Source organism: Muscardinus avellanarius (assembly GCF_963383645.1).
Source record: "Muscardinus avellanarius genome assembly, chromosome: 7".
NCBI classification, from domain to species: Eukaryota; Metazoa; Chordata; class Mammalia; order Rodentia; family Gliridae; genus Muscardinus; species Muscardinus avellanarius.
In genome coordinates, this window is record NC_137793.1 from 80,779,882 (window position 1) to 80,807,676 (window position 27,795).

General features: G+C 46.9%; 1 protein-coding gene across 2 annotated transcripts; it reads right to left on the reverse strand.

The window, feature by feature from the left end:
- CAMK1G (calcium/calmodulin dependent protein kinase IG) lies at positions 1-27,795 on the reverse strand (the record flags this gene model as incomplete). 2 transcript variants are annotated; one of them, XM_080698441.1, is made up of 12 exons in its annotated part: positions 1-91; positions 674-1,098; positions 1,322-1,409; positions 2,921-2,999; positions 3,708-3,820; positions 4,855-4,930; positions 6,282-6,405; positions 7,037-7,175; positions 10,173-10,247; positions 13,263-13,391; positions 18,718-18,838; positions 27,744-27,795. In XM_080698441.1, the coding sequence occupies 12 exons, from the start codon at positions 27,793-27,795 to the stop codon at positions 1-3; spliced, it is 1,512 nt and encodes a 503-aa protein (XP_080554567.1). The 2 variants fall into 2 exon arrangements, with proteins under 2 accessions (XP_080554567.1, XP_080554568.1); XM_080698442.1 differs by lacking the exons at positions 674-1,098; positions 1,322-1,409; positions 27,744-27,795 and having other exon boundaries at positions 18,718-18,809.

A 27,795-nucleotide genomic window follows, 5' to 3' on the forward strand; every position in this document is an offset into this window, starting at 1 on the left:
TCACATGATGAGACAGACCCCAGTCTGCCCCACCCGGCAGTGGGAGCCGCCGCCAGCTTTCACTGGTACCATGACCTCTGACTTGAAGTTCCTGGAAAGGAATGAACAGCGGTCTTGAGGTGGTTGAGGGAGGAAGAAGGAAGAGCCAGGGAGGATGTTCTCGGTGCCTGTGGCATTCACCCAGCTTTTCCTTCATGAGGTTCAGAAAGCATAGTCTGCAACAGACAAGACAGCCAGCACGTCCCTAATGCTTTTCTCTCCCAAACATGGAGGTCCTGGAAACTCAAGGACTCTTATGCTGAGCACTCACATCTACCCAGTTTTCTGCAGGTTCTTATAATCTCTTATATGTTTGCTTCACTAAACTTTTACAGTATCTCTGTGAGCTAGGCTAGCAGGTAAACATGCCTCACTCAACCCATTTTCCAGACATTTTACAGATGAGCAAACTAGAAAACAGAGGCATGTGCTGACTCATCGATGGCCTCGCCACTAGCTGAGCAGTGAGGGCAGGGCTAGACCATTCACCTGTCACAAATCCAGGCTCTTCCCACCCTGAGGTCTGCCTGACTGAAGGATGCTTTTTTGTCAGTTTCTTTCAGTGCCACGGCCCGAGTTCTTTCAGACCAGACTGAGCTGGGCTGGGGCTCTGTCTTTGCCTAGAAATACCTACTGTTTTTTGTTGGCCTTTTTGAAGAGCGTGGGCTCTGAGCAGTAGGAGGACTTTCCTTTGTTCCCGATGCTCAAGCAGCTGGAGCAGCAGCCGCAGGGCCCTGTAGCCAGGGGCCCCTGGTGCATGGGCACGAGGCTGCTGCTGATGCGGAGGGAGCCATTGACCAGGCAGTTGAGGGACCTGCCACCGGGGGCCACGGGCCGGGGGCTGTGCTGGCAGGGAGGCCGGGCTAGGGCGGCGAGTGACATGCTCTGGTCCAGGGCAGGTGCCTCAGTGATGGTGATCTCAGGGGAGCTGGGCCTAGAGGCTTCCGAGGCTTGGGTGATGGGCGGCCTGTTCTCCACCTCTGGACGTGCTCCAGGGCTGTGCAGATTCATGTGTAGCTTCCTCATGTGGTGTACCACGGCGGCTGCATTGAAGGCTTGCTAAGGACAAAGAGCAGTGTCTGGCCCACATCCTCAGCCACGGGGCTCAACGTTTCCCTTGCCCTGTGGCCTCTTGAAATCAATGTGTCCACTTAGCATTTCAGAAAGGGTGCAAGGAGAGCTACTGCCTGAAGGGATGCCCCAGGAAAAACCCTTCCACCTCCATCCCCCTCATCCTCCAGGGTCCCAGAACAGCCTAGCCACCCCCAGACAGGACACTCACCCTCCACTTGCTCTTGGCAAAATTCTTCTGGATCTGGAGGCTGACAGATGGGTAGATGTCCCGGTGCAGGGCTGTGTTTCCATCAATCCTGTGGATGTAGGAGGGATCTCTACTACTGGGTGGCTGTGGACAATCAGCCAGGGTGTAGGCAAGGGGGTCATGCAGGTCCAGGTTAGAGCTGAGCAGATGCTCCAGGAGAATGGGGAAACACAACAGGGAAGGGCTGGAACCATAGTTCCTCTGTTCCCCTGGGCAGGTCATAGTGGGTTGGTGCTTTGGCAAAACCAAATACTTTGGGAACAAGTTTGCAAACTATGGTCTGTGGGCAGAATTGACCCACTGCCTGCTTTTATAAATATGATTTTGCTGGAAAGCAGCCACGCCCAGTTACTCAGGTGTTGACTGTGGCTGCTTTAGTGCTAGAGCCGCAGGGGTGAGTAGTTGCAACAGAGATGGTATGCAGCAAAGCCTGAAAGAGTTACTCCCTGGCCCTTTATAGAAAACATGGGTCACCATTGCTTTAGCTAAAAGCATCTATTACATCTTTTAGCTCTAAACTGTACTTGGAACCTTGATACTCCTGGTCCTTCACAGTGGAGACATCTGATACAAGCTCCCTTTAGCCTCTTATTCACTGGTCTCTAGGTGTTCCTTAGTCACTTGCCATGTGCACGGTAATGGACCAAGTACTAAGGAACCCAGAGAGTGAGAGATGAGGACCTTGATCCCCAGGAGCCTACAGTCCAAGTGTGTGGGGTTCTTACATACTATGGACTAGGGAAGTTAATGGTAAGCCGTAGAGTTAATAAAGAGAAGTGGGAGCTCTGCATGTTCTGTAGGGAAGTCACAGGCTTCAAGGAAGGAACCTGGACACTAAAACATGGGACACAGACGGCAAGAGGCAGAATGTTCTCAAAGGTGGAAAGGTAGGGTCCAAGGTATAGTTATAGTTATAGGTATAGTTATAGTTAGGAAAGAGCTTGGTATGTGAAGTGCTGGTGGGTAGCGGGCAGAGAAGCCTAGCTCTTAGGTCTATCTGGAACAGAGAAGAGGTGTTGGGAACCCTGGGAAGTGAAACTGGAGGTGAAGAGTCAGTCCAGATTAGGGAAAGCCTAGAAAGACAAAGGAATTTTAAGCTTGCTGTGGGAGAAGTGTGGGGAGATACTGAAAGTTCTTGAGCAGGGGAGTAGTATTTCTTTTTTAAAGGCATTTCAAGACTGTTTTACTAACTGGCTGCTTGTGATTGTTTTTACATTCCTTCCCATGGAATAGGTTTTGATCTTAGAGTAAAATGGCGCTATTAAGGACCGGAGAGAATGGCCTCTTGAGTAACTAGCACTGAGTATTGTATGTCCTAGCTGGCACCCACCAGTACATGACAGTGCCCGGCCGAATCTGTTTCCTGAGCCGCCTGGATGACACAGCGGCCACCCTTAGGTGAGAACCATTTGCACTTCCTCCTGGAGGGGATGCCACTCATGTGCTCTCCGGATGACTCAGCAATCGGGGTGAGCCAGTTCCAGGGGATTGCTGTGTATGAGCTGGGTGGCTCTGGGGCTTCAGGGAGAGGAACTGGGCTCCAGGCCATGTCTCACTCACCAGGGGTGTCTCAGAGCCTTCTCACAGGTGTACCGCTCGTTCGGGTCTTTCTCCAGCAGGTGGCAAATAAAGTCCTTGGCTAAGGGGAGCAATCAGACACATGACAGCTGAGGACCAGATTTCATGACTGATGGAAATTCACTTCCGGGCTGGTGGGTGGCAGTGAATACATCTCTAGCTAATCTTCCAAAGAGGCAATTTTGAGAGTCTTAAAAGAGAAAAAAGAAAAATCCAAACCACCTAACAACAGCCCACCACAAGCCACCCAGGGAGAGCGGCTTGGAGCAGCCTCACCCACACGACACTGCAGAAGCGTGGCCCGTCACGAGGCACCAGCGTGCCTGCACTCCACGCATGCGTGCATTTGCACCTGAACATGGGCCAGCACCGGCACATGGACACACATGTGAATGTTGGCTTATTCCACTCCACAGGCACAGCAGGCACATATGATGCCTTCCTGCATGAATATTGTGCACTCCATCCTGGCGTCTGATCCCTGGGTTTTGCCAATCCTGTCTGGAATGCTTTCTTCCACCTGACTGCCCTCCTGGCCTCTCATTTATACCCTGCACCCGTGTAGACAAACAAAAGCATCAACCTTTCATGCAAATAATTTATCTGGCCTTTGAGCCAGATGAAGATTTCTCTACTTTCCTTGGCAGCTTGTTCTGGGAGATCCCCAGGGACTTGAAAGAGCCAGGACTGTCATCCTTTGTTAAGATCTTTTCTCAGGGAAGCCTGTGCCTGAGCCTGCTATTTTGTCCTTCACACTTGCTGGCCTTACCTGACTCAGAAATGTCATCCCAGAATGGGGACTCAAACTCATAGTAGCCTTCTTTAATCTTCTCAAAAAGCTTCGACTCAGTTTCTTCATAGAAAGGGGGGTACCCACACAGCCTGCAGTGGGACAAGAAGTGGGACAAGAGGTGAGCTTCTGAGTCACCTCATCCTCGCTGGACCAGCCTCTCTCTTCCCCCTGCCTCCTTCTCTTCCTCTGTACCCACAGGTACAGTGAGGGCCCCAGGTCAGCACTGTAACCAGGACATGGATCTGCCCCGGGTCAGGAATGACACAGGTCCCATAAAGACTATGTCCAGGATCCAAGGCCCGAGCAGGTGTCCCCAGAGGGATCCTCTGCACCTTTTTCCCCTGGCCACCTCTCTCTCCATACTTTTTCTCACTCTTGAGTGCTCTATAAAAATATTTAAGCATGCGGTAGAATGTCTATCTGCACAAAAATATCACTAGGGATTTATTTAGGTTGTTTTATTCGCTCCTCTATTCTTTACCCAGGAATTGACTCAGAATACATTAAGTGGATCTTTGTTGAGTAAATGAATGAATGGGATAAATTATTCAACATAAACTGAGGAACTAGAGAACTAGATTCATGCTAAGGGGTAAATTATTATCCTAAGAGAAAAGTTTGCTAAGGCCGAGCAGGGATGGGGCAGGGAGGGAGGGGAGAGGTGATGAACAGCTTAGGAAAGGGAGTACCTAAGAAGGTAAGGAGAAAAGCAAAAAGAAGAGCTCCTGACTAGCTTTATGCAGTCCATAGGTTTGTCTTGGGCTGACAGTGCTGGGGAGAAAGTCGAGATGTAGGAAGACCTGCTCACCTGGCTTCCCAGCCTGGCTTGGCTGTACACTCTTTCACTGTTGATTCCACAGAGTGGGACTCAACACATTTACATACAGCAAATGGGGTGGGGTACGGCAGAAGGGTGCTGCAGGTGGCTGAGCAGTGGGTACAGGCTGAGTGGATCATCACTCAGTGGAGATTAGGACAGAGGGGTCTTTGGAGGGGAGTGCGGGCGTGCGCATATGCACTTGGCTTTGGAGGAGGACCTGAGATGGAGAGGGGACCTGAAGGGGTGAGCAGGCACTGAGATTTCTCAGAGCCTGAGTCAGCGTCAGTGCCGGCTTCTACTCACAGTATGTAGGTGATGACACCGATTGACCAGCAATCCACAGCCTTGCTGTAGGGTTTCTGGGCCAGTACTTCTGGAGCTGCAGCAAACCAATGGCAGAGTCACCATGGGGGCCGGAGAAGAGGGCTATGGGGTGAATGCTGAAGGAGGAGGCTTAGAAAAGAGGACAGGGTGGCCCAGGGGATGATAAAGATCCTGTGAGATTGGAAACTCCCCAAGGGTTGTGGCTGTTTCTCTCCCAGGAAGACAAAATCTCCCCATGAAGAGGCACTGTGACTCCACCATCAGACTGGGAATTCCCCAGGATAGGGTCTTTGACTTCTCCATCAGACTGGATTTCTCTAGGGCTATGCCTCTCCTATTAGACCAGGTATTCTCTGAAGGCCAGACCTATGTCTCCCCAATAAGTTGGAGAATTCCCTCGAACAAGGGTCACATCTTTCCGTTCAGACAAGCAGATTCCCAGGAGGCATTGTCTCTCCTCCCAGGCGCCTTGGAAAATGGAGGCTGAGTCCTCCCATTAGTTTAGGAAGCTCCCAGAGGGCAGATGTAACATTCTCATCAGACTTGGGGTGCTGCCACAGAGCAGGGGCTTGGTCTGCTCCATCAATTTTATGAAGGAATGGGCTATGTCTTCCTCTGACCAGTAGTACAGAGTTGCCTTCTGTATCTACCACAGATACCTCAGCTTTGTACCCACTGGAACTCAGGATCTTCTGGTAAATGGCTGACTTCCCTGTTTAGGAGAGAGCTGGTTCCTGGAGTCAGAGCTCTGTTTCCTACTTCCCAACTCCAAACAGGTGATGACTGGCTAAGAGGAAAGGAGCAGGAGTGGATATTGTGTTTCTATTTTCTTCCATATGGATCCTAGAAATGTCCTCACCAGGTACCCTTTTTGGGATTTCTAGAAGCCCACAGGGCTTCTCAGGCAGGATGCCTCACCTCTGCCAGTTTCCCAGAGTACTTCCTTAGGTAAACATTTGGGACCAGATCTGGATTCTTTAGGCCCACACTAAAACCCTGTGCTTACAGGCTCCTAATAACTGGGTCTGAGGTCTCCTCTAGACTGGGAGCAGGAGGGGTGCTAGTGCTCAATCCTTCAGCTCTCCACTGTTCTCTGGGCTTGTGACCTTGTCTCTGGCCTTGGCTCAGCTGGAAAGATAGAGATAGCAAATCTGTCTGCAGGAGAGACAAAGTATAGGTAGAGGCTGTGGACAGGGCTCAGAAGTAGGCAGTCTTTAAAGACATAGGGTTTGAAGAAGTAGGGGTAGTTCCCGGGATCAATGGCTCCGGACCCCATAAGTGAATATTATAACTGAATAACTCCTAAAGCTGAGCCCTGTGTCCTCACAATTACTCCTCAATGTGGGTTACATCCACATGGCTGAGCACAGTCAGCTGGTCAGCTTCCCACCAACTCCCAGACTCACCCACATAGCCAGGGGTCCCACAGGCTGTGGACATGACACCATTCTGTTCCATCTTGGACAGACCAAAATCTGTGATCATGATCTTTGAATTCTCCTCAGGGGTAAGGTACAACAGGTTTTCAGGCTGTAGGAGAAAGAAATAAGCGATAGAGGGCCCAATTATTGAAACACATGTCTTTCCTTTCTATTGCTATACTGCCTTAGGAAGCTGAGCCCTGGATCTTGATTCCACGGCCAACCTCATCTTCTCCCATTCTTCCCTCCTTCCTTCTACTTGCACCATCACTTTTGTACCACAAATCTTTCTGTCTTGTTTATGACCTTGGCTTTGCTCAGTGTTGGCTCCCCTCTCCCCTTATTCTCAGATCTCTAGAACTGTCTGTTTTTGGAGGGAACCCACCCTGGTTAATTGCTTCTGATCTCACCAAAGTCTACTGCAATGCCTGGTGTCATGTACACCCTCAATAAGTATTGGTTGAATTTGATTTGGACTGCGGCTGGATTCTAGAAATCTGTAGATTATTTTGATATCCTAATGGGGTAAGGCATAGTGATTGGTTCAGGAAAGGCTAAGGGGCAAATCAGCAATGATTGTGTGGCTACCCAAGGTTTCTATACGGAATCCAAAGGCAGAAGAAGCCTTGGGAGTCCAACTAGTCCAATCCTCTTATTTTACAGAGCTCCAGCTTCTCATGACCCATGTGGCTTCCTAAAGGGTTCTTCTCTGTTTCCAGGCAGCATTCTCCCTTTGGCACCTTTAAGTCTCTGTGGACGATGCCATTCTCATGGAGATATTTCACTGCTGACAAGACCTGCTGGATCACCAGACTGGCATCCTTTTCTGTGTAGACACCTCGCTCCAGGATCCGGTCAAAGAGCTCCCCACCAGAAACACTGTGGACACAGAAACAAAGGCAAGAATCTAGTTCTTAATGCAGATCAACAGAATGCCAATGTATTTGCTCTGTGGTTAGACAGATCAGGAAGGTGCCCAAGAACTAAGATTTTCAGACTATGGGGACATCTACTCCAATCTCTGAACACTTCCTGGGGTGCCTGGCATGATGTTGCTAGGGAGTTATTGACTGATCTCTGGAAATTTCCTTTAAAATGCAAATGTCCTTGGTTGGGGTTGCCTAAGAAACTGATAATTTCTTACAGTGGACACATTTCTTAGCTGTCTTCCTTCCTTCCCTAGTCAGAGAAGTCACGATAAAAGAGAGATGTGACAGAAGTTGGGCCAAGTCAGAAAGAGAAGGTGCGAAAATGAGACAAGAATGCTCATCTCAGGATTTCTTTCCCCATTTGGAGAAATTGGGCTCCCTAAAGCTGAAATTACAGAGAGGTCATAGGAGTGTTTTGAGACTCAAATGGTCTGATATCTCAGGACTCAGGGGAGCTTAAAATAAAATCCAACCCCCATCTCTTGTATATCACTGACACTATTTTTGCCTAGGAGTTTCTAATCTGTTTTGAAACACCTAAGTGTCAGAAAGCTCACTACCTCTTCTGACAGACTCTTTCATTTATGACATCTTCTTAATATTTCTTTATATTATGTTAAAACCTGACACCTGTAATTCCTTCCTGCAGATACCATTTCCACCCACTGGGGCTGCACAGAACAAGAGAAACATTCTTTCACACGAGTCTTGGCAAGTGTGCAAAGCCAATAGAGTGTTCTCCCGAGGGGGACTTCTTTTCTCTGTTCTAATCCCTGAGCCTTTCTGCCCTTACTACGGGTTTTTGATTCTTTCAGCATCCTAGCTTTGTTTCCCGCCACTATCTGACATTAGATATAGCTAGGTACACCAGACAGCACCATGTGGTGGTGATGGAAGAGCAGTTCCCTGATCAAGAGCACACCATCCTGCTTCCTTCACCTCTGACTTCAAAACCCGGGCTCTGCTGTAGGAGCTGGTGGCCCACACAAAAGCTGTGAACCCCTGACTGGGGGTGGCCTGGTTCCTGGAGTGGTGCTTTCAGGGGGTTTGGTGTCTCCTGAGTGACACCTAAACCTGTCCACCTCCTTGTCTCCTGTTAGTCTGACAAACACCTACATGTTCTTCTTAATGAATTGGTCCCCTGAAGGTGCCATATAGTCCCTGCTCACTCCATAGTGCTGCTTTGAGCCCTCCCACCTCAGTCCCTTGACTGCCTGCTACCTCTCGTGGGCTCACTGAGGCCCAGGAATTAATCAGCTACCTAGACCTGAGTTAGTGCAGTAACACTTCCAAGGATTCCGCCTGTCAGACCAAACCCACACTGTGTCCAGCCCTCTTGCTGAGATTGCTGAGTGGTGTATGTGGATGCATGTGTTTTCTTTACACATTGTAGAGGTATCTTTGGGCCTAAGGCTGAGCCCTTGAGGACACGGAGCAACCCATGCTCAGGGAACTACCAGGCAGAGTTCCTATGTGGACATAAAAGATGCAGAAACCTCCTTTTTTTGTGGTACTGGGAATTGAACTCAGGGGCTTTCTACCTCTGAGCTTTACCCCAACCCTATTTTATTATTTATTATTTTATTTTTTTTTGTGGTACTGTGGGTGGAACCCAGAGGCTTTCTACCTCCGGGCTATACTCCCAGACCTATTTTATATTTTATTTGGAAACAGGATCTCACTAAGTTGCTGAGATTTCACCAAGTAGCTGAGGTTGTCTTTGAACTTGTATGATCCTCCTGTCTCAGCCTCCCAAGCGTGGGGATTACAAGCATGCACCACCATGCCCACTTATTTTTTTTAATTTTTTAATTTTTTTGAGATTATTTGAATTCTTTATTTTTTAATTGAAAAACATTGTACAAATTTATCATGTACAATATGTTGTTTTGAAAAATGTATGCAGCATGGAATGCCTAAATTGAGCTAATTATTATATGCTAAACTTACATATTTGTGACTTTTTTGTAACAAGAGTTAAAATCTATTATCTTGTGACAAAATGAATACAGGTAAATAGTAAGTGAATAAGTCAGTCACAGAAACACAAATACTACGTATAATCACCTATAGTTAGATCTAAAATGTTGAATTTATGTAAAATAGAATGAGGCATGTTGTTTGAGATATATTGGTTGGAGGACACTGAATTTCAATTATTTAAGATAAGTAAATGTATCTATTATTTTTTAATTTTGAAATAGAGTCTCACTAGTTTCTGAGGGCCTTACTAAATTGCTGAGACTGGTCTTAAGCCCGAGATCCTCCTGTCCCAGCCTCCCAAGTACTGGGATTACAGACTTATGCCACCATACCTGTCTATGCAGAGACTCTCCTAATGAAGCATCATTTTTGCCATACAGTGGGACATACACAAAAGCCTATTTTTTAACCGAATGGCTCTCTTGAGGAAGTCCTTATATTGAATTAAAATCTATCTAGCTGTACCTTCTAATCCTACTGTAATTTTACTTTGGATTGATGTTAATACATTTGCTATCCAGTCGATGGACATGGACTGGTCAAAATGGACTCAATAATGTTGTACTCAGAGAAGGGTTCTGACAGCACACACTAACTAAGCCTGACATTACCCATCAATTTCTGGGTTGTAGGAAGTCCCTGAAAATCCCAGAGGAGAGATAGGGCTATAGAAGAATATGGACAGCCCAGCCATTTTCGTATTTGCAGGAACTATTTTTTAACAAGTGAGAAGTCTGTATGGTTGCATACCAACTCAACAATTAGCTCGGTATTTTCCCTCAGCCCATGCAGAATGTACCCAACCAGCAGCATACCGACTCCAGGAGGACTCTCAGCATTTCAGAGCCTCCTGAAATACTTCTGATTGTCTTTTAATCACCATCCTCTCATTCTGAACAGCCTCCTCTGGGCCTCCCGAGCCCAAGCAGACCTCTGTGGAGGCAGTGAGTCACCTTTCACTTACAGCTGCATGACCAGGTAGTAGTGAGTGGCGCTCTCGTAGATATCCTCCAGGGTCACAATGTTTTCATGCTTGATCCTGGGAAAGAGAAAGCATCATGGTGAAAGGTATGTGGTTCAGGTGATCTGGACAAAAGTCAGCCCCAGCTCCAGAGAATCTGCTGAGATTTTTTTTTTTTTTTGTAATGGGGATTAAACCCAGGGACATTCTACCTCCAAGCAACACCCCAGCCCTTTTTATTATTTTGTTTTGAAACAGGGTCTTGTTAGGTTGTTGAGAGTCTTGCTATTTGCTGAGGCTGTCCTTGAGCTTGCAATCCTCCTGTCTCAGTCTTTCAAGTACTGGGATTACAGTTGTGAACTACCATGCCTGGCTTGCTGGAGACTCTTGATGGCATTGATTAGGAATACTGGGTCCTTGGGAAGCCTTCATAATAAAGCTGTTGCAGAATAATCCCAGACACAAGTTTCCCAGGCTGGTGTTCAACCCATGTTTATTGATTGAGTAATTGACCATCCTGCTTTTGAGGAACTACATTTCAGTGTTACTCCAGGAATATCATTAAACTTTAGTAAAAGAGCTGAGGAAGGGCTGGGGATATAGCTCAACGGTAGATCATGTACTTATTGTTCATTAGAGTGTGAGACCCCAGGCTCCATCCCTAGATCTCCAAAAATAAAAGAATTGAGGAAGGGTAAGGAAGCATCAACATGAAATTATTCTACAAAACAGACATCCAGATATTTTTTTCCAGAGACATTGCATGGAGAAGAGATATAGTTTAGCTGAGTGTCCTTTTGGTTAACCAATGAGGAAGTTGCTGAGAAACTATTCTTTCAAGATATTGGGTAAAACAAGGAAGACACTAGATTTTTGTGGAATTTCTTAGCAGTAATTTTCAACCAGGTGACATTTTGTCTACAAGGGGACATTTGACTACATTCAGAGATATTTCTGTCTGCCACAACTGGAGCAGGGGTGCTACTGGTACCTAGTAGGTAGAGGCAGAAATGCTGCTAAATATCCCACAATGATTAGGGCAGCCCCCAACACAACAATGAGTGATGTGGTCCAAACTTTCAATGGTGTTGAGGCTGAGAAACCCTGACCTAGGTTACCTTGTCGGTGGTTACTCAGAGGCTGAGTCAAGCAGAATAATCATGTTAGCAAAGGGGTCTGGCTTTCCAAGGAACAGTTCTGGGCATGTGGTAGAGGGGGAAAGTCTCTAGGAAGTTTTACTCATGGTTGAACAGCATAGGTATTAAGAATTTAGATTCTGAGTCAGTTGGGCCTGAGTTCAGATCCAAATTAGACACTTACTAATCCAGTAACTGGCTGGCTTTCTCAAACCTTCTAAGCCTCATTTTCCTTACCTGAAAGGTACATTTTTCTCATAGGTTTTTATCGTGATTAAAAGAAATAATGCTTGAACACTGCTTAGTGTAATGCCTGGGGAATAGCAAATGCCTAATCAATAGTGTCTATGTAATTTACTTTTAACAATACAGACCTGTTGTACTGGTTGCTTAATGGATTCAATTATACTCATAAGTTGACAGAGCTAATTTTAATTTATTGATTGTTCACTCGCTGAACAAATAGTTATTGAGTATCTATGCTGCCAATTCAGGGCAATGATAAGAAAGACCACTATTATCTTTGCTCTTAATCTGTTTATAATCTCTATCTCTTCCCTAACATCCCTGGAGCTCAGATCTCTCTCTCTAGCATCCTACTATACACCTGTCTATAGAGATACGTGAATACCTACATTAAATTTGTTCAACCAATCTCTTTCCATTCCTCTAAGTTTGCCCTATTTTTTTCCATACTAAGCAATGAAATTTCTTTTCACTTAGTGGCTACTTTTTCAATCTTGTGTCACTTTTTGTGCTTTTCCCTTCTATACTTTAAAGGATCAACCCCAAACCCAATTACTTTTCTTTCTGAAATGCCTCTTGCCTCTAGTATTCTTTTCTCCACATGGTCTTGCCACCACCTCTTCTGTTTCCTCACCCCATGCCTAGATTGTTGTGAAAGTCTTACGACAGGTCTCCTACCCTCTTGGCTGGTCTCCTCCAACCCATCCTCCACCATGCTTATGAGGGGTGGCTCTAAAATACCAATCTGATCATGTGATCATCTAGGTCTCCTCTCTGTCCATGAAATAAAGCCAACATTCTTTATCATGGCATCTAAAATCCTTTGTGATCAGGTTTCATTTCACATTTTAGTTTTAGCTCTTGTCTCTTTATGACACTCATGTCAAGTTCAGTTCTTTCTCCTTGATAGACCTTGCACTTCCATGATTCTACATTAAAGTCTGTGCTACTATCAGCCTGGATTCCCTTTCTTCGTTGCTCTTTTCCCCTCACCCTAAAATCCTACTTATTCTTCACTGTCATTCTTTTTTGCAAAGGCACTTAGTAACCCATAATCGTAAAACACACACAGGCAGAATAAATCCTCATCTCTACACTCTGCCCTCTGCTTGTGTGCCTCCCATCGGATAGGATTAGAGCTTCTTACGGACTCTTCTGTCTCCACCTAGAAAATAAATTTCATCTGCCTCATCCCAGTGGTCCTGATCCCGGCCACTGTGCCTAACAAACTTTCAGTACATCATAGGACAGTCATAGTGTTCATTGTAAAAGTCTCGCTGTAAACATTTGATAATGTGTAATTGTCACCAACTGTTATATGACAGATGGGGTGCAGAGTATGCATTTACTTTGGATCACATTGAGGCTAATTTCTAAGTCTTATGCTGCTTCCTTCATTACTGATTCTTCTTGATGTTGGCCATCGATTGACTTTTGACCCTTTGAGCTAATTACTCTCTAGCCTATGTACAAAACCAGCTGTGCCACCAGTGGGCTCACTAGTCAATTTGCCAGGGGAAAAAAAGAAAAACACCAGCCAGGACAGCTGTCTGACTAAATTTAGCTGACTGAGCAAACTGACCTATTGACTCAATCAAAGGGAGCGATGTCTTTGGGTGAGGAAGTCTCGCCTAGTTTTTCTCAAAGGTAATAGGTGAAGGACATGTTGTAATCCCACTGTCCCACCCCACCAACCCTACAACCCACTCACTTTTTCAACACGGCGATTTCGTTCTCCAGGCTGCTGTCCCTGAAGGCAGGTGACTTCTTGATGCACTTCAGGGCAAAGAGCTTCCCTGTCACCCTTTGCTTCACCAGGAAAACTTCTGAGAAAGCTCCTCTGGGGGGAAGATGACAAGAGATAACACTTACTTCTGGCTGGCCAGAGAACATTGTCCACTGTCATTGTGTGTTGGCCCAAGCTGTACTGATGACAAGGTCTACCTGACCTGCCAGTGTGTTCTACCCTTCCTGGGTCACGTGGGAACCCACCTCACACTCAGGAACTAGGCAGATGCTTTTCCTGCTTCTATAGTAGGGGAGAAATTTCCAGAGACTCTGCTTCTCTCTTGGCAAACTCACTGAAGAGAAGCTACGGCAGTGTCAGTTCATTTTCAATATGGTACACGTGGCCCACTGGAGTGTCTGTGGTAGCGGCAAGAGGAGGGAGGTTCAGATACAGCAAGGAAGAAAAGACTGCTGTCTTAGTTTTGAAGGTGATGATCACCCTGAAGCACTTTTTTAGAGAAACAGGGGGCTGGGTACCTCTCTTCCATTCAGTGAAATCTTCAAGGACTAAAGACAGAACCCAGCAGCATCTAGGCTGGGCCATCTGAAGACAGAGTCAGTAGAACACAATGGGAAAACAGAGTAGTATTCCAAATTGCAGAGGCTGCTCTAGGAACCAAGCCACCAGAACAGCAAGTAAGCTACGAGTGGAGGCTGGAGCCAGTTATCCATGTTAGACTCTCAGCATTTTGGGAGACAAGTAACTTGACTTCTATATATTCAGTTTTCTCCTTTTTTTGTTTTTGTTTTGTTTTTGTTTTTTGTTTTTTGGTGGTACTGGGGTTCCTGGAAGCCCTTCTACCTCCGGGCTACACTCCAAGGCATATTTTTATATAGAAACAGGGTCTCTTAAGCCAGCGCGGCTGGCTTAGAACCTGCGCAATCTTCCTGTCTCCGCCTCCCAAGCATGGGGATTATAAGCATGTGCCACCACGCCCGGTGCAAGTTTTCTCATTTTAGAAGTAAGAATATTGATACACTCTGATTCCTAAGGTTGTTTAGAAGAGTAAATGAAACAACATACGTAAAGTGCTTAAAAGTGTTTCTGACATCTATTAAAACCATATATATATATATATGATACATAGATGTATATATTGTGTGTATATATGATACATATATGTGTATATATTTGTGTGTATATACACATATATATTTTACTACTTCTTATCATTGTTTGGATGCCATTTGGCAGCATACCTAGCAAGAGGAGACAGAATTTAAGTGAGGAAAGAGCTGAGTCCTTCTCTCCTCTGCCATCTGGGTGTTCTAGAATGAAGGCCCAATGGCGGTCCAGCTTTTGTAAGGACTTTAAAAATCTGCATTAGAGAATGCTTGGAGTTTCCTGTCTGCGTTTCCTGTTCTCCAGCTGCGCTTGAAACAGGGCTAATCAGAGCCTGCACTATACATCCATTCACCCATTCAATCCCTTCAAGCAGGATTTGTTGAGCACCTATCTACTGAATTTTAGACATGAAAGAGAAGAAAAGATCAGCGCTTCTGTTCTGAAGGCGATTATAACTAGTAAGGAATACAGGCAAATAAGCAAATAGCACTTAATTTGAAAAGGGCTACCAAGCATTCAGTGAATACTTGCTGACCTGGCAGAATCTCTGTATCTGGCTCTGGGACAAGTATTGGTTTAGGGTAGACTCTAGTGTGAGAGACAGATCCATACAGATAAAAATGGCATATTATGGACCACAGAAAATAGACACAACACAGTGTCCTGTGGGAAGTGATTGTGCAGATAGTGCAGTACACAATTCTAGTGGACGCCACTCACTTTGTAGCCACTGTACATGTTCATATGATAATTATTACAATATTTTCCTCTGCCAGACCGAGTGCTGGGGAAAGGAGCACTTACAAAAACGACCACTTGGAAGAGCTGAGTAACACATAATATGTTGTTCAATGACTTAAAACACCCTAAGCTCAGTTTTAAGAGATGAATGAGTTACACCAGTGCAACAAAGAAAGAAAGAAACAAACAAACAAACAAACAAAACCACAACCCCCTTCCAAAAAAAGCGAGAAATATTATGGGGAGGCTGGGGGTATAGTTCAGTTGTACAGCTCTTGCCTAGCATGTGCAAGGCCCTGGGTTCTGGGTTCAATCTCCAGCATTATAATCAATCTGCCAATCAATCAATAAAGCACAGAGGTGTAGGACAACAGCAAGGGTGGCCAGCACTGTGTATGAAGTGTGAGGCAGGGCATAATTGAAGATGCAGGCAGATGGGCACCAGGTCCAATGCATTGGTTGCATAGAACACTTGCTCAATAAGTATTTTTTAAGTTAAGAATAGATGGATGTATGACATATCTAGACTAGGTTTAGTTGCAAATTCTATTCATCTTTAGACCTAAAATGAATGAATTGAGCTACATGGCCTTACATGTTTCTTCCTGCTGTGACACACTAGAATCTGCCTTCTGCATTCTTCCTTTCACCTGTACCTTTGGAGCCATGTGTGTGTGGTTGCCTGGTTTCAAAGCTGACACTCACTCTGAACCTTCTGGGGAATGGCATCCCTCTAGGGCCTTCAGTTTGCTCAGACCTGAGGGTACCATTTACACTGCACTGTATGTAAATGGCGCCACCTAGAGATGTGTGCTGTTATGGCAGTTTGAGAGCATATACTGTTTTGCTCAAGCTGTATCAAGCCACTTTCTTTGTGAGTGGTGGGTGGAGTTTGGGGTGCAAGAGGAGGATCAGAGGGTCTCACCGTGCCGCTGCCAGCATGGGGAGCAGAAAACTAGTTTGAATAACTGAGGTTGCATGGGTCAGAAGGCATGACAGGCAGGGCCTTTGTTCCAGGAGATGTGTACAGGGTTCAGAGGTGACTTGTTATGGTATTTGCAACTTGTTTATAAATATTTCTGAGAATCTGTGTCTGTGTGTAAAACAAATGCAGACATCCCAAGGCATCCATAGGAGATTGGTTCCAGGACGCCCTCTGATATCAGGCTGGTGAATGCTCAAGTCCCTTTATATATAATGATGCAGTTTTGTTGTTGTTGTTGTTGTTGTTGTGGTGGTGGTGGTGGTGGTGGTGGTGGTGGTGGTGGCACTGAGGGTGGAACCCAGGGGCCTTCTACCTCCAGGCTATACTCCCAGACCTATTTTTATACTTTATTTAGAAACAAGGTCTCACTAAGTTGCTGACGCCGGCTTCAAACCTGTGCGATCCTCCTGTCTCAGCCTCCCAAGCGCGGGGATGATAAGCGCGCCCCCACGCCCAGCAGCAATGACGCAGTTTTTGCTTATAGCCTACACACATCCTCTGGCATACTTTAAGCACCTCTAGATTATTCACAGTAGTTAATGTAGTGTAAATGCTATGTAAATCACTCTTATAATGTATTGTTTGGGGAATAGTGATAGGGAAAGAACCTCTACATGCTCAGTGTAGTTACAATATTTTTCTAAATATTTTCTTCTTTTTTTTCTTTTTGTGGTACTAAGGACGATTAGCACCACAATCAGGGGGATTCTACCTCTAACCTATATACCCCTAGCCCTTTTTAAATTTTGAAACAGAGTCTTACTAAGTTGTGGAGGGCCTCACTAAATTGCTGAGGCTGGCCTCAAACCTGTGATTCTCCTGTCTCAGCACCCCAAGTACTAGGATTATAGGCATCCACCATGTCTTGTTTTTCTGGGTATCTTCAGTCCATGGTTGGATGAACCCGCAGATGTGGAACACAAGAATATGAAGGGCCAACTGTATAATGAAATGTTAACAATTGCTGGATTTAGGTTGTGGGTATATTGGTGTTCATTGTACTGTTACAATGTACATGTTTAAACAATTTTATAGTTAAAATTTAGAGTGCTAGTCTCTCAGATGACTCTCCTTCGTCCCTCTCAGTCTAGGTGCACTTCTACAGTAGACCTTGCTGGGCTCCAAGAGGGAGGGTATGTCTGTCTTCTCACAGTTCTGCAGCACAAGTCTAAAAGAAGGTAGATTTGCTCCTGCCAACCTGGACTTCCTTTGCCCCACTTCTTTTCTTTTGATTCGGGGTATGCTTAGTAAATTATTTCTGTTTCATTCATGAGCCTTGCCCCTCCTTCCTGCCCAAACCCTCTGGCTAGCCACCCCTGTCTTGTCAGAGGCTTGATGGAAGGCCAATGCTCTGAGAACCAGCAGCACTGCTGAGGCCCTGCTGCCTGTATAGGGCTCGACAGTCTTCCTGTGCTGGGAGAGCCCAGAGGTTGTCTGTCAGCCATGCCTGGCTCCTTTCTGTCTGTGGTGAGAGTGATGGCATCCGTCACTGCCCAAGGTCCCTGCCTCCCAGCCAGGGCAGAGCACAGCTCCAGAATTGACTAGAGGGGAAGCTTGCCTATACGGACAGCCCACTAACTGCTCCTCACTGGCCAGGCCCAATTAGCCTGACTAATTAGCTGACCAGCTGGGGCTCTGAGGAGGTGGGGGCCAGTGGTCCGGAGCTGTGCCAGCCTGCGTCAGAGGCTGCAGCCTCCTGGGGGAGAGGCAGGACTAAACAGAGTGTCAGCTCCAGACAAGCTGTCTCGGGGCTGCCAGCCGTGTAATCATTGTCAAGGGGCAAGCATAGGCGCCCGCAGGCTGGTAAGAGCTTGGACTATGCACTGGCCACACATTATTGAAATATGCAGAAGGAGCCAGGCATGGTGGTGTACGCCTGTGATCTCAGTACTTGTGAGTCTGAGACAGGAGGATGCAGGGTTGAGGTCAGCCTCAGCAACTTAGTAAGAACCTCAGCAATTTAGAATCATTTCAAAAGAAAAAATAAAGAGGGTTGGGAGTAGAGCTCAAAGGAAGAATTCTCTTGGGTTCAGACTCCTGTGCCACAAAAAAAGCAATATGTAAAAGTTGGGGAACTGGCTCAGGTGTGTGTAGCTCAGCAATTCTCTGGGCCTTGGAAGCCCCTTCTCATCTGTCTAAAGCAGACAATGAGGTTGGCTTGGGTACTGATAGGGGAGATAAGGAAGCTGGGTAAGGAGGCCCAGGAAAGTGTTAGGGTCATGGATTCTCTGGAAGTGCTCCCCAGTTTCTCTCTTCTGCCACTAGGGCAAGAATCCACAGGTTGTCAAGATTAGCAAGTATGACTGGGCCATTGTGAAATGGCTCAGAAGGACACAAGACCTGGGAAAAGGAACTAGTATTCCTGATGGCCTCAGTGTATACATCATTCCAGGTATTACATAAGCAAACCTTCCCCCTGCTCTACCCACCACCCCGAGGCCATAAAACTTTCTAGGTTCCTTAGTGCTACCAGAATGTCACAGCAGGCTTAGTCCAGTCCACGAGTCACTGCTAGCCCAGAACAACTCTTCCAACTCCCAACAGCAGGCAGCCCAACCTGCCTGGGCTCCCGACCCCAGGACTTACGACCCTAGGACTTCCATGAAGATGAAGGTTTTGCGGATGTTAGTGGTCTGTTTTTTCCAGGAACTGCAGTCATCTTCTTCCTTTCGACCCATTGCCTCCAGAGTTGAAGTTTCTGGGGATGCTTTTTTGGGCAGAAAGAGAGAGGAGGGGGAAAAAAAGGTCTCATCAATTAATTAATTTCTCAGATGAGATGGGAGCAGATTGCCAAATAATCTAAAACACTCACATCATTTGCGTAATGACCAGAAGGAAAGATTGGGAGCAAAGTGTGGATAATTGGCAAAATAAAAGAGTTTTTTTTTTTTTTACTCCCACAGGCTTTTAAAAATAATTACAACAAGTTTCTTGAATATCTGCTACTTAGGCACGCTGCTTGCTACATACTCAAGGAATTTGGAGTCCCAATGGTGGAAACCTTACTTTGTGACCTATGTGGTAATTAAGGTCAGTGCTGTGCATGTGTTGAGTACCATGGAAATACCCACCTTGAGGGTATCTGAGTGGAGCTGAGGCATTTCCTTTTCCTCCAATGATCACTAAGAAGTTTAGTTAGATTAGAGTCAGCCTGGTTCCTTTCTAAAATCACAGCTCTCTCCCATCCCCCAGTCGCTCTTAACGCCTACTCTCTCCTACCTGTTAGGGCTGTAATGAACAGGCATTGTGTTTCCTCTGCAGCTCCCTTGACATCTAGCACACGGCTGGGCAAATAGCTATTCATTAAATTTTGAATTGAATTGTGTCCTAGCTCTATCAAAGTCATCGACACATATTTATTTAGCAACTATGATGTGCCAGGTGCCGGATATGGAATAATGAATAACATAGATGAAGGCCTGCCTTCCTGGGGCTGCCAAAGGAGACAGGCAGTGAGGAAGCAAACTCCCATGCTCACGCTTACCAAAGGTGCGGGAAGCCTGGGTACATAAAAGACCAACAAGGGGTAACTTTGGATAGGGTCATACAGGCTGAGCTAGAAGTTTGTAAAGGAGCCAACCAGGCAAAGAACAGGGGAAGGAGCTTCTTAGCAGAAGGAAAAAGATGCTAAGGCCCCAGGGGAGGCAGAACTCACTGTGAGCCACATGAAAGGGGCAATGTGGCTTCAGCAGAGTGCGCTGTGCGGGGCATGGGTGGCAAACGGGCAGAAAGCTAGCGGCTGTATAGACTTTGTTAGAGACACTGGATTTTCTCTGAGACATGAGGATGTGAAGGACTTTTAGCAGGGAATTTAAATTGCACCACTGACATTTTAAAGATCTACTATGGCTGATTGGTGCAGAAGGCAGTGGTGAGGGCAAGAGTGGCCATATGGAAGCAGGTGGAGGCAGAGCTTGGGGGCGAGATGGTGGTGGCTCTGCCCAGGGTGGTGAAGGGGAAACTAGATGGGCTTGGGGTGCCTTCTGGGGGTCCAGTAATCTGTGGCATTGGGTGATGTGCCACCTGCTGAAGCAGCAGGGCTCTGGGATGATGCCGATGTTTCAGGCAGGAGCATCTGGGGTGACATGGCCCTTACAGAGGTAAAGAATGCTAGAGAGAAACTCTCCATTTCTTTGGGTACTGCTCTAGCTACCCATCACAACTGGATGGCAGGCTACTGAGTATCTGGGAGTGATGTGTGAGACATCATTTTTGCCAATGCTCTCTCCCCCATACTGTGTGTGTGTGTGTGTGTGTGTGTGTGTGTGTGTGTGAGAGAGAGAGAGAGAGAGAGAGAGAGAGAGAGAGAGAGAGAGAGAGGTACTGGAGATTGAACTCAGAGGCATTCTATCACTGACTTATATTCCCAGCCCAATTTTTTAAAGGGTCTCACTAGGATGCCAAGAATGTTGCAAAATTGCTGAGGTTGGTCTTGAACCTTCCATCCCCCTGATTCAACTGTCCACGCGCTGGGATTACAGGTATGTGCCATCACGTCCGGCTTCCTCCATGTTCTAGCTCCGAATCTAGCTGCTTCTGCTTGACACCCAGAACGTAGGGACTCCCCACTCCACCAGGCAGTGAAAAGTTCCAATTTGAACTTGATCCCTATAGCATATCAGGTGCCAAAGGGCTCCCTTAGCTGAGGAAGCAGCTTCTTACTGGGGAGACACCTGCAACTGGGGAGTGGGGTCAGGGTAAAGCATTGGCGGTTTAAAGGCGAAAACAGAGTCGGTCTGTTCCTCCATAGAACAGCAGGGCTGAAGCCAATGCTTTCCCAAGGCAGGGGCATTCAGGGCCTGCCCAGCTCAGGGGCCACCAGCCACATTGCTCCCACTTCTGGAGCCCCCTTCTGGAGCCCGTGGGATGATGGCCTGCTCCCCAGGAGGCTCTACCACCTCATTAGCAGATCGGTACTCGCTGTTCCTTCTTCCTCATCTCTCTGAAATAGCTTTAAAAACATAGTATTCTTAGCAGAGGCTGGGCCATGGAAAACATCTTTCCCGCCCACCCCTCCTCCCAAACACTGAATCCTAATGATTTCGTTTCACCATCAGCAATGTGGAAAACACAGGGGCCCAGATCTAAAACCCCAGTCCTTCCAGCAGCTCTGTTCCCACTGGCCATGACCTCAAAGAAACCCCCTTAAGACCCTGACGCCAGATGTGGTAGAGGTCTAACAGTGGGGTCCCAAAAGGTCCTGCGTGTTCCCTGGGCGCACCCTGCTTCTTTCCGGTAAAGTCCTCCCCCTCCTCTTTTGACTTTTGTAATCTAAGCCCTTTCAGAGGAAAGGAAAACAAATTCTCAGAAGCTTGAAGCGCCAATATTGCTCTCATTTGCTTCCAAAGCACTCCCCGCCTCTCACTCTATTTCCGGTAACAACTTCCATTGGGTTTCAGAGCATGGGAGCAGCCACTGCAGATTTCTCTGAGATTTAGGGCTGATTTCATATCACCAGCTCAGGAGATGCTGCTCAGGCCCCTCACTCCTCAACAGAGCAATACCCTCCTGAGCCGGGTATGGTGGTGCACGCTTGTAATCCCAGCATTTGGGAGGCTGAGACAGGAGGATCATGATGCATGGACAGCCTCAGCTACTTAGTGAGGTCCTTTGCAACTCAGCGAGACCCTGTTTCAAAATAAAGAATAAAAAATAGGGCTGGTGGTGTAGCTTGGATGTAGAATGCCTCTGGGTTCCAGCCCCAGTACCACACATACACACAAAAATACCCTTGGCAAAAAATGTTTTCTGATAAATAAAAGTTTTTTTGTGGTAGTACTGGGGTTCCTGGAAGCCCTTCTACCTCCAGGCTACACTCCCAGACCTATTTTGTATACTTTTTAATTTGGAAACAGGGTCTCTTAAGCCAGTGTGGCTGGGTTTGAACCTGCGCGATCCTCCTGTCTCTGCCTCCCAAGTGCGGGGATTACAAGCGTGCGCCACCACGCCCGGCTAAAACAGTTTTATTCATGGGACCATCTTTGAGTTGTAGAGATAACACTTCTTCATTCAAAAAGCATTTATTAATTGTATAACTCCTATATATCCAACTGGAAAAAATGCAGACATTTCTGTGACATGAGTCTGGTCTTGAAAATATTTAATAACACTGGAAACACCAAATATAAGCATATAGACATATAAGTAAGCAACTCAAAACTTGGGAAGTCTGCTCAAAGGACAGGAACCATGTATCAGTTTGGAGTCCCTAGTGCCTATGACTACCTGACACACACTAAAGACCAGACCACGTTAAATGAGGAGGTTAGCCCTGGAGAGCTACCAATCAGGCTTTGGTAGAGGCTTTGCAGAGGAGCTGGCTTAAGATGGGTATGAAATGGTGGGTGAGCATCTTTACATTGCTCTCATGAGGAACCTGTAGCAAGGAGATCTGAGCCCTGGTACAGAGAGTGGCAAAGCCGCCCTCTCCAAAGCCCTTGCCACGAGGTTCTGCCTATCACCACAGCAGAAGAGGACTCAGCGGCCACAGAATCAGCACCATCCTGGCTTCTTTAGGGACAGACTATGTAGGTAGGGCCTCAGAACTTGAGCTGGACACTCAAAGGAGCCCTCATTGACTGTTATACTTAAGTAGGGCACCCCCTCCCAGATAAGCTGATCCTGTCTTCTGTGATACACTCGACTGAATGAAATTACCCTGCTTGAGGCCAGCATCCTCACTAGGAAGTAACTCCACATGTATGAAAACTGTCCATCTTGCATTTCTTCCTTTCTTTCTTTCTTTCTTTCTCTCTCTTTCCTTCCTTTCATCCTTTCTTTCCTTCTCTCTTTCTTCTTTTTTTTTTTTTTTTGTGGAACCGGGAATGAACCCAGGGGACATTGTACCTCCAAGCTACACCCCTGGCCCTATTTTTTGGTTTATTTATTTATTTATTTATTTATTTATTTATTTATTTTTGGGGTGCTGGGAATCAAACCCAGGGCCTCAGGCATGCAAGGCAAGTGTTCTACCACTGAACTACATCCCCAGCCCTAGTCTTTTTACTTTTGAAACAGGGTCTCACTGAGTTGCGAAGGGCCTGGTAAGTAGCAGAGGCTGTCTGTGAACTGCGATCCTCCCATCTTCGCCTCTGGCATGCTGGGATTGCACGCGTGTGCCACCACGCCTGGCATCCCATCTTGCTGTTTCTCTTGAGCCTATCACATGCCTGCTTCCCTGTTACTGTGCAATTGTAAGTTTTGGATGGTCTTCCGGTTTCTTAGGGAAAATTTTGCAGCTAGTGAGGAGACTACAGAGGGAATGTTCTTCCTAAAGGGCAGGCAGTGCGCTGCGGGGCAGAGGGTCCCTCTCAGTGCAGCCCTCTCTGTCCTTCTGGGAACAGGCTGTGTGATCATTGGTGGCAGCCAGCCTGGGCACTAATGAGGTGCTGGTGAGAGATGTCTGGGCCATGAGCCCAGGAGGCAGGCGGCCTTTGCTCTCCCCTCCTCCCGAGGCTTCGTGTGGTCATGGGAGCATCACTGGTCCTAGACAGAACTCTCAGGCAAATGAGGTGCCTCTGTAGAGGCCTCCTCATTGCTGTCGCACAAACCCAAAGTGCTAGATCACCCAAGGACTCCATGCTTCCTAGATCCACTTTCTGGAGTTGTATTCTGGCCCTCTCCAACCCCTGATCTCCCTACCCAAAGTTTCCTACTTGAGTCACAGCCATTTAAAATTCCAGTCTGGGGTGCTTATTAAAGGAATAGGTGCTCTTATTCCCAGAGTCTTGGGAGCATCATTGTGATCCAAAGACAGTCCAATCCAATCCAATCCAATCCAATCCAATCCAATCCAATCCAATATATGTGTAATGCAAGAACAGCGGCGGTGCTCCTAAACTAGTCCCGGGCAAGCCAGAGGAGATGGGGACAGGAAAGAGAGATCCTTTGAGCAGCACCTCTGTGGTCCTGAACCCACAGATAATGGCTCTCAGCTCTGCCCATGGGAAGAGACACCATGCTCTGCTGGAGCCCTCGCTTGGAGCTTCTGAGCAAGGAGGAGTGACTCACTCTGGGCACAGTGAGTGAGGCTCACCGGCTTCCAGAGCTTGCCCAGCTTTTATAACCTCAGAGGAATCAGTGTACCCCAAGATAGCTTTACACTCTCTGCTTGCAGGTTTTCTATTCCTTGAGAGCATGACTACATCAATCCTGTGGGCTTTGGGAGGGAGCTTATCAGTTGGGTCCTCTTTAATAAGAATGGACCCTGCCTCCTGGCTGGGGCACATTAAATCATGGAAATATATACTACAATGGATTATAAAGGGGAAAAGGGTGAATGCAGGGGATTTTTCTTATTCTGGCCCCACAATTCTTGAACTCTGTCCCATATTAGACTTTGTATCATGCTCTGGATTGAGAGGCATGCTTGAAGGAGGCCAGGCTTTGGTTCCAGACTTAGATTGGCATCGAGGAGCTGTACAGCTCCACACAGATACTCTAAATTGTCCTCCTTAGTTAAAAGAGGAGATAGAACTAGATGAAGGTTCTCTGAAGTTGTTTTTTATATTTATATTTTTATTTATTCATTTTATTCCTTTTTTTTTCTTTTGTGGGTTTGGGGATGGAACCCAGAGGCATTCGACCTCTGAGCTACACCCCCTGCCCAATTTTTTATTCTTTATTTTGAAACAGGGTCTCACTGAGTTGTGGAGGGCCTCACTAAGTAGCTGAGGCTGTCCTTGAACCACGATCCTCCAGTCTCAGCCTCCCAAATGCTGGGATTACAAGCGTGCGCCACCATGACCACGCTTGGCTTCTTTTTTCTATTCTGACTGAAGGTTTTTTTTTTTTTTTAATATTAGTCCTGGAAGACTCTGTGAGCAAATGGACTTTGCTGTCTTTTTGGCCCTCTTCTTGGAGATTCATGATTCATATTCGCTCTGAAGCCCACCAATGACAATTGCCTGATGTTATTTAACTGGCATTTCCCAAATTTAGTACATGGTGAAACTCTTATCTTATTAAACACCTGTTAGTGTACAGGGGATCTGGGATTGCTCAGAACAAACTTTGGAAAACGCAGACTAGGCCATCTCTAATGCTTCGTGATTTTTTTTTTTGAAGAACATATGAAATTTCCCGCAGTCCACTGCCCCGTCACAGTTCTGACCTCCCCACAGTGTCACAGAACAGGGCTCAGTCTGTACAGCTTTCAGAACTCATTTCCAGTCCATGGCTCGCAACCCAGTGGCTCATCAGCTAAGCCAGAACCCAAGCCCTGTCCTGGAAAGGTTCCGGGACACTTTTGCCTGGAAAGAAACTCCAAGGACCATTCTCTCCCCCACCCCAATCCTCTTGCTCATCCAAGGCCAGCATTGTACACCAGCTTCTAGCCACGGAACAACTGAAAATAAAGTCTTTTAACTGCTGCCTGCAGTTTACCTTAGGTGCAAAAGCACATTGAAGTTGAACCAAATCACACCCGCTCTGGTGACAAGCCAGATAGTATACTAGTACACATTGCTTAATGTTTATCATGTGTTTCTTATAGAGGAATGAAGAGCATTCTCTAGGGTTTTGCTTGGTGGCTGAGACATCAACATACAGGAGTCAGTGGAGAGAGCAAGGTATGCTGTTTATTCTTCATATGCTCCTAACCACGTTGGACCTCAGCTTCCTCGCCCGCTGAATGGGGGTAACCATCCCTATCCTGTTTCTCAGCATCCCTTTTGAGCTCTTGTGCAACAGTGAACATGACATTTTGAAACTTCCAAGTCCCCTGAGGTGGGTCCGCATTATAGGCACGTGAATTAAACACTGCACACTGGGGAAAGAGCAGGGGAAACAATAATGACTTAAACAGGGGTGAGCCGGTGAGGAGACAGGAACCTGCTATTCACTCAGCTGGCCCTAGCTCCCACAGGCATGCCTCTTGCAAGGTGAGCATCTCATCTTGCTGAGAGACTAGTTTAGAAAGATATATTATTTTCATTTATGGCCCTGAACGCAAGCCAGCTACTTCATGTGGCCCTTGACAGAGGAACCAGGGATCTGGCAACCATGTCCAAGCTGGGTTTCTCTATGGTCCATATGCTGGTCTCCACGGGGTACCTTTCTAAGGAGTGGTTAAGGATCATGCCAACTGTGTGTTATGTGCTGCTGGTAAGCCTTCTGCAAGGGGCACCGTCTCTGTCCCTGCAAGGGGCTCAAGGTTTTAAATGTCCCAGCACTCCACTGAGGCTCCTGGAATGTGACAGCAAGGATCTGTACTGAGAATGGTAGGAGGAAGCATAGGCTGAGCCCAGGACAAAGCTCTGAGTTCCCAGCCTTCCCTCCGGGGAAGTGGGTTTGTCGCCCATCAGCAGACCAGCCGCCGTGCACCCGTGCACGCTGCAGCAGCTCAGCCCCCGCCCCCTTGCCATGGTACAGACCATGGCGGCACGCCTGCGGTTGTAGCACCAGACACGCAGCCTGTTTGCAGACTCCGCTGCTCCCCCTCTCATTCACACCGCAGCTCATTCACTCCGCTGGCTCTGGCAGTCTGCGCTGGGCGCCGTCACTCGGCAAGCACTCTGTGTGGCAATTTATTTCTGGCCGGGTGTGCGTGTGGATGGGGGAGAGCGAGTGGGGAGGCATCTTTTAGAAGAGGATGCTCTTCCCTTCCAGCTGAAATTGCTCCTCGGTCTTGCAATACCCATGTCCTGGGGTACTGAGCACCTGGGTGGGGCACCGTGCTAGGCACTTTGCAAGCAGTATCTTGTTTAAGGCTTCATTACTGCCTTTCAAGATAATACCATTTTAGAGCTGAGGTAGTGATGGATTGAAATGTTAGAAAGAAAACACCCCGAATCAAACAGATAGTACGTGATGGAGCTGGGCTGGTCTCTCAGGCTCCTACACCAGCCCTTTTGTCAGTACCACTTAACCTGTTGCCTCTTTCCTAGCGGTGGTTGCTGGGATGCAGTCATCTCCACCTCCCTCCATATGATATTGTCATGCAACCCACCTTACTGGCCCCCATCTCTCCACCCCCACCACATGGCTTGAGTTACCTGGGAAAGGCTGAGTCCCCAGAGCACCCAGATTTCTCAGCAAATTGAGGTTGGAGACACATACATTGCTGGAGCCTCTTGTCTCCAGTTCAACCCTTTTTTTACTCTGACCTCAGGCTTTTCTTAAAGTTTTGCTCCATCTTTCAAAGATCACTCTTAACACACACACACACACACACTCACACACACACACACACGCACATGCACGTGCACACACACACATGCACGCACACCATAGTTATCTGTAGCATCATAGAAAGGTCACTGAATCCACCAGAAGATCTGAGTTCAAAGAAGACCACCCTCCAATGGATACCGCGAGTATGCAGCTTTGCAATTCCAGGCAAACCATTAAACTACCTCCAGCCTCAGTGGTCTCATCTATAATAAAGGTGAAACAATACCCGCCCCATGCCTTGATGGGATTATCCTTAAGATGATTAATTAAAAGCCCATTATATACGCCCCCCCCCTATAGGGTATTACCAAGCATCTTATGTTAATGGCCTGCTTCAGATGTGGGTCTCATCTTTAGTCCAGACTAAGCTTGGGTCAGTAGGAACGGCAGGGGCCCGGTTCTGTCTCTGGTCTCCGATCTGGAAAAGATCATTTCCTTACCCAAGGCGGAACCTGCTTGACTCTCTTGACCCTTCTCAGAGATTTTCATCAT